At 41.6% G+C, this 7,430-nt stretch overlaps 1 protein-coding gene across 1 annotated transcript in view; it reads left to right on the top strand.

Annotated features, from left to right (window-relative positions):
- TEC (tec protein tyrosine kinase) overlaps positions 1-7,430 on the top strand; it is an 82,662-nt gene that overhangs the window by 72,112 nt on the left and 3,120 nt on the right. The window contains exons 13-17 of the mRNA XM_015412864.1: positions 1,525-1,599; positions 3,837-4,008; positions 5,284-5,500; positions 6,105-6,169; positions 7,361-7,429. Of these exons, the coding sequence (XP_015268350.1) occupies positions 1,525-1,599; positions 3,837-4,008; positions 5,284-5,500; positions 6,105-6,169; positions 7,361-7,429 (598 nt within the window). The remainder of the gene's footprint in view (positions 1-1,524; positions 1,600-3,836; positions 4,009-5,283; positions 5,501-6,104; positions 6,170-7,360; position 7,430) is intronic.

Genomic DNA, 7,430 nt, shown 5'->3' with positions numbered 1-7,430 from the left:
TCCTCCTCCTCCTCCTCCTCCTCCTCCTCCTCTTCTTCTTCTTCTTCTTCTTCTTCTTCTTCTTCATACCCATAAGCCAGATCTTCTGCATGCAAACGGCATGCTCTGCTCTTCCTTACATTTACGTAACAAAATGCAGTTCACTTGAACTGTTGCAGAGTGAAGCATATTTGCAAAAGATTTTGTTTTGATCGGGTTTTGTTGTTCAGTCGCACAGTTACTTCATAGCTATTTTTTCCTTTTTTTAGAGATTTGTCTAGCTTTACTGGAACCCAGTTAAACAATAAGCCATTATCATGATCCATGCCAGGGGATTCGAGAAATGGATTATGACTTGCATAAGCACAGTTATGTGCGAGTAAGACTCATTGATTTCAGTGAAACTTGCTTCTGCATAAGTATACTTAGGAAGGTTGCAGCTGTTGTATGTGCTAAACAAGTTAACCAGGATGAAAGAGTTATTTTACTTGTGTTCAAAGACTTGTGTTTACAACTACCCTGTTTCCAAAGTCTTTTGCTGTGCTGCATAGGGCTGCAATAGCACCTGTGTGTAAAAAGTACTAAGCACCTTTGGCCCATGGAACTAGATGTACATTTATTTGGGTTCTGATTAGTGTGTTATCATGAGGTTTCTCTGTAGTTTCGGCATTGATACAGCACATAAATTTGTTATATCCCTTCCCCTTATCTGTTTTCTTTTGAAATTCTATATTTTTGACTCTCTGCTTGTAATGCATTCTTTAATTATTATCACTTTTGGAGTTACAGAATGCTCTTAAATTGTTTTAATTCACAAATTATAGAGTCCCCACCCTCGGTCACATTTCATAGCTCGTAGGTGAATTCTCCTCAGTTCCCGTGTGTGTGGTGTCTAATTCAGATCTGGACTGTGATGTATGTGGACAAGGTGCTTCAGCCTCCCCCGCTATTCCATGCTGTGTTTCCAACTGCAGTGTTCCCAGGAATAAGGTGTTTGGGAAACCCATATGTAACCACAGGGAACATGTGTGCTGGCCAAGTGCGCCAAGTAGTGCCCCCCCGGGGGAGGGCTATTTCAGGACGAGAAAATGGCACAGGGAGGAAAGCTGAAACTACTCCTTCATACATGCAATGATCTTACTCCAAATTAGGTACCACACATGCAGGAATTGAGAATCCCACAATTTACTACTGTCTAACAGAGGATGAGGAGTGGGGACTGCAGATGCAACCTGTGTATTCTGTAATATGTGAATCCCCCGTCCCCTAGGAACAGCCGTTTCAGGGGCATTTTGGACTGCAATAGGAGGTGAAGGTTGAGGAAGTTGTGCTTCCAAATTCAGAAATTCAACCATAGAAATCTTTCCATGCACGAAATGGTGTTTAAAATATATATATATAGAGAGAGAGAGTGCCTTTTTAATAAACAGAAGTGCTCAGTATGGTAATGCAATAATATGCTCAGTGATAATAGTTTAGATAGTTTTTTCCCATCCTAATTTTAGAGGTAAGCTATTTTCCATATGAATTTTCTCTGTGCTTTAGGACTTGTGACGAGGCTGCGATATCCAGTGACTCCGAAGAAGAAAGTCACACCAACTACTGCAGGATTCAGTTACGGTATGTTTACATTCCCATAGAAAGAAAAGATGTAGGGCTGGATTCTGTACAACTTTTCCACTAATGGTGGCATTTCATCTGGCACAAGTAACCTCTCATTGGTACAAGAGATTCTTCTGGAGACTCGAGTCCCCTTCTGCCAGAAGAAATTATCACCATTAGCAGAAAAGTTCTGTAGGATATAGCCATTCCGTTCCCTTGAAAAAATAAGATAATGAACTGAAATATTATGTTGTCAAAGGCGTTCACAGCCAGAGTTTATTAGCTATTGCCATACAACTCGGAAGATCTACAACAGCTAAAATATTATTTATTTATTTATTTATTAAATTTTATGTTAGACCGCCCTCCCACAGAGGAATCAGGCTCAGGGCGGGGTACAACTTCTAAATAAAGTTCCAGTCCTTTATTGTGATGACCTGCATTAGTAAATGTAGGTTCCTACATTATTTTAATGCAAAAATAGTATCTTGCTGTTTAGCCGTAATAGCTATTGCTGGTATAAATAAGAGGTTTCAAAATCTGGAAAGGACACTTGGATGCAATAGAGTGTATCTGCAAGGGAAATCTTTCCACTATGGAAATTCTCTGTGGAATCCAAGTCACTAGTTTACCCTTCATAAAAATACATTTTTGTTTCCCGTTCCTGTTGGTGGGTCGATGTCAGCAGAGTGCCGTGCAGACTCTCTAGATCTGCGGTTAAATTTAGGATCACACAGCTTTTCCCAGTTCAGTGTGTATGCATTGTGCCCTGTTTAATTTTACAGTATTTTATGTCCTGTTAGGGCTGTCAGTAATTAATATAAAATATGGTAAAGTATAAAGAGAGTAAGGGAAATGGAAATGTTGTCAATTCAAAAATATTTTTCAAAGACTTCAGAACAAAAATTGCTTACTGTGCATCCATGACAGCAACAGCTTGGATCCTGTTGGCCAAATCAAATGAAACACTGGGAGTTTCATAATTGGAACTCTCAGCTTTATACACACACACACACACACACACACACACACATAATCAGGCACATGGGGGTCTGATTTTGATCAGGACCACAGGGAGCAGGTTTTTAAACCTTCTCTTCCATGTTGTTTTCCCAGTCTGAATGGCTTCAGGGATCCATTGGTTAGTCCTTTGAGAAAATTTGCAGTACACATATCTCTTACTTGTATGCCTCCCCAGTGGAGCAATTAATAGCTTGGTGGACCCCTGAGAGGTGAAATGGGATTCAGTGGAATGGGGGGAATTTGGCAAAAATTGCACCCCTTCTGGAGGGAGCAAGCGACTTCCATAAATGTAAGGATGGTAAAAATATTATAGCAAGATATTTAGTTGAAACAAATTGGGGGAGGGGCTGTTTCTGATTTAAGAGTTGTTGAGCAATGATACCATCTGCCTTGGAAAATGTTGGAACTGTAGTTGATCTATATGCTGGCTTCCTTGGCGGCAAAGATTCACAACCAAAATCTTTGAAGACTCAACATGGAAGGAGCTTCAATTGGGTGGCCTAGGTGGCCTGTAGTAGATGAGCAAGGGTTTGTGGAAAGCCAGGATAGTGCTCGGATCATTGGAGCCTTTACTTTTCAGTTATAATATCCTTTTTAAGTAACATGACAAAATGATATTAATCCTATTTCACATCCTGTAGGCGATACCAGAATACACTCCTTGTAGGTCTGCAAGTGGAGGCTGCTTGGGTGTTTGTTGAAGATCCTGTAACTAGAAAAGATTCAGCTTTAGCGTCCAAGGATTCAGTTAGATGAAGCAAAGCCTCCTTCCATCACTGCACAATTTGTTGTTCTATGTGACTTCTGTACTTAAAGAAAAATCAGAATATTAAAAAATGGCAGGATTGGTGCTTGGAACACTTTTTGAGTGGAATAGGGTCCCACGTAGGGTTCCCAGGCCCCTGCTGGGGGCGAGAGATCCCTGCTTTGGGGGACTTTCCCCCTGATGCGGCTCAGCTGGCTGGTGGGGGGACGGGAATTTACCAGCAGCAAACTGAGGCCTAGGTCTCTGCCATAGAGTTTTTGCCCAAATACCAGAGCATCCCTGCATTGTTGGCAACAGAGGCCTAGGCTCCGTTTGCTGCCGGTAAGTTCCCCCATCGCACCCCCCTGCCAGTTGACAGGGGATATGTAGTAACCCTAGTCCCACAGCCATAATCTACCTTTCATTATGTTAAGAGTACCCTCATATGTTGCCTGAAGATTGTTTGTTTTATTTCTCTTCCCTATAGAGAAATGGGAAATCAATCCTGCAGAGCTCACTTTTATGAGAGAACTGGGCAGTGGCCTCTTCGGGGTAGTGCGTCTGGGCAAATGGAGGGCACAGTATAAAGTGGCTATCAAAGCAATCCGAGAAGGTGCAATGTACGAGGAGGACTTCATAGAGGAAGCTAAAGTCATGATGTAAGTAACTGGTGAAAGGCCCTAAGCAGCTTGCAGTTTAGAGACCATGTTGTCCTGTATGTTCATCTCTGATCTTCGGTGTTTGGATAAACCTTGCTCTATCTCCCGTTGTGTATCGCAATTAGATTGGCCTTTTCTTTGATGGAGTTGGTGCTGTGCAGGGCCTTTTTTTTTGTAGAAAAAGCCCAGCAGGAACTCATTAGCATAATAGGCCACACCCAACAGCAGAAACTCATTAGCATATTAGGCCACACCCCTGACAGTGCAGCTCATTATCATATTAGGCCACACCCCATTACTTCCCTTGGCTTGCTCGGGTTCCCCGTGGCTGTGGGGAGCCTGGACAAGCCCTTCCCTTCGCTTGCCTGGGCGCCCCACGGCTGCAGGGAGCCCAGGCAAGCCAGCCCTTGGGCAGACTGTGGAAGGCATTTAAATGCCTCCCCGATCCTTCCAGGGGGGCCCTGGCCCGCCCGCCTCGGAGTTGCCAGGGGGGGATCGCTCTCCAGGCCTTCCCTCTAACCACGCACGCAGAGGGTTTGGCTGTAGTGGGCGTGGCCAACTCTGAAGCCAGCCGGAATTCCGTTCCTGTGTGTTCCTGCCCAAAAATAGCCCTGGTGCTGTGGAACCTCCTGCTTAGGGAGAGCTGCCAGCTCTCTTAGTTCTGTTCAGCACTACAGAAAGACATTTTTATTTTAAAGAGCTTTCACAGTGGAGTCCTAAACACAGTGACACCTGTCTAAGCCCACTGACTTCATAGGACTTGGAAAGATGTCACTTTCTTTGCTCACATTGACTGTTTTGTTGCCTTGGTTAGTTTTTCATTGTTTGCTTGTAAGGCTTTCTAATTTCAAAATTGGAGATGTATGCTATTTGATTGAGTTATTTGTATCAATTTAAGGAAATAAATATTTTTCTTTAAAAAAAGAAAGATGTCGCTTTGTTTTAGATTGCAGTTAATCACTAAAGCATTCTCATAGTTGGTTGTTTTATTCTGTTGTGACTTTTATAGCTTTAGGTCTTTAGCTTGTATGTTTTTAGATTTAAGAAAATAATGATTAAACAAAGCAAATACTTGAAAATTTCATGCAATGCCTCCTAGAAGTCTCTGTCATGTATGATTAATAACATTGTAGTCCTATGTAAAGTTATTCCAGTCTCTGCAGGGTAGGATCGCACTGTTAATGCTCTTTTAATTAAAGCTAAATTTGCAAATGCTAAACAATATTTTTTTTCTGGTGCTGAAGTTATAGTAACTTCTATTTTAATTCCTTCCAGGAAGCTAACCCATCCTAAGTTAGTTCAGCTGTATGGAGTCTGTACTCAGCAAAGACCTATTTACATAGTGACAGAATTCATGGAGCATGGTTGCCTTCTGAATTACCTTCGGCAGAGACGTGGGCATTTTACTAACGACAACCTGCTGACAATGTGCCAGGATATATGTGAAGGAATGGAGTACCTAGAAAGAAACAGCTTTATCCACAGAGATTTAGTAAGTGATATATTAAAGGGCCTCTATACATTGGAAGTGTTAAAAGCTGTTGTACAAACACATTTTCCAGTTCATAACTTTCTCTTATGCAGTAATCATGACTTAAGACAAACAAGGACAGGTGATATCTACCTGTCTGTCTACCTGTCTGTCTATCTACCTACCTATCCATCCATCTATCCACCCACATACACACACAAACACACACACATCTCTTGAAGATTTTTTGAGAACACATTATTGAAGAACCTGCTGTTTTCACCTCTGTGCATGACAAGCTGTACTTTTTTCTGCAAAACTCTTAAATATATAGGATCCTTGACCTCCTTTGCATCTGATCACCCTAGTCCCAGCCTATAAAAATTTACCAGAAGTTGTGGCACGTTAAAGACTAACGTCTCTGACTGCAGTCTGAGGGCCAAATTTTATGTGATGTGTGTAACGTGTTCGTCACGGGAACTGGCAGCCATACACCAGTGGCTGGTCCCCAGAGAGAACTTCCTTTAAAAGTGCTCTGTATATTTGCTGTTATGCATCATTAAGGTGAGGACTTTGGATGAGCGCTCATTGTTGCTGCTAATGAGATTTCTTTTTCTTTTTTTAGGCCGCTCGGAACTGTTTGGTGAATGAGTCAGGAGTGGTGAAAGTGTCTGACTTTGGAATGACAAGGTAGTGAACAGTTTTGATGATTTTATGTTTTTATCTCATTTTATGTTGTGTGAACGACCTTGAACAGGTCTCTGAAAAGGCAGCATATAAATTCTGCAAACAAATAAAAATAATAAATCGTATTGCCTCTTTTTTACTCATGTATTTTTTTCACTGGAATTGATTATTTTGTGGAGGAGGGTTATATATCACATTACCACTATCAGCAGTGCCCAGCACAGTGATACAAACACTTAAATGAGATGTTTATGGTAGGGTTGCCAGCTCTGGGTTGGGAAATACCCAGAGATTTTGGGGGTGGAGCTGGGGCAGGGCAATGCTTTGGGGAGGGAAGAGACTTTAGTGGGGTATAGTCCCATAGAGTCCATTCTCCAAAGCAGCCATTTTCTCCAGGGGAACTGATCTTGGTCCCTGGAGATCAATTGTAGTAGCAGAAGATCTCCAGGTACCACCAGGAGTTTGGCAACCTGATTTTTAAGGTAACGTCAGCCCAGTTTTTTTTAAGGTATGTCCTTTTCAAAATTTATTTAATCCAATACATTTGCAAACGTAAGTTAACAAACCATGCATCACTTTCAGTGTTTCTCTAAGCTGTGGAGTCTTGTGAGCAAAAATTCTACTTTGTGAGCTACCGGCATTAAAGTTGTGACAAAGCGATTAGGCTACTGCATAAACTAGTTTGCTCTGGAGCCATCCTTCCTGAGCTAAGGCAAAAATGTGTGAGCCGGAGGCTAAAAAACTGTGAGCTAGCTCACACTAACTCAGCTTAGAGAGGGAACACTGATATCAGATATCTCCTACAAACAAGGTTTAAAAAATGGATATTACCAACTAGAGAGCCACTTAACATCTTTGTGACTGCAAATAAAGCTAAGAAATGGAAAACGTAACACTTCAAAATCTGATGTATCAGAGTAATTTTCTTCTTCATATATTGACATAGAAATTTTATCATGCACACATAAATCACATACTTTAATAAGCCAGTCATGGATTGAGGGAAATACCTCTGTCTTCCAAGTCTTAGCCAATACCACTTTCGCTGCTGTACATGAATTTGTAATTAATTCCTGTTTTGGCTTAGATATAGTATTATCGCTGCAAAGATCGAGCAGTAGGACTTCTGCCGTGAATGGAATGTCACGTGACATGATCTTGCAAATCTGAGCATGATTTTCCCCCTTTTTTTAGGTATGTTCTTGATGATCAGTACACAAGCTCTTCAGGTGCTAAGTTTCCAGTGAAATGGTGCCCACCAGAG

The sequence above is a fragment of the Gekko japonicus genome, unplaced genomic scaffold, assembly GCF_001447785.1.
Source record: "Gekko japonicus isolate JY-2015 unplaced genomic scaffold, Gekko_japonicus_V1.1 scaffold1332, whole genome shotgun sequence".
Classification (NCBI taxonomy): domain Eukaryota; kingdom Metazoa; phylum Chordata; class Lepidosauria; order Squamata; family Gekkonidae; genus Gekko; species Gekko japonicus.
Note: the sequence above shows the minus strand (reverse complement) of the source record. Positions and strands in the feature narration are given on the sequence as shown.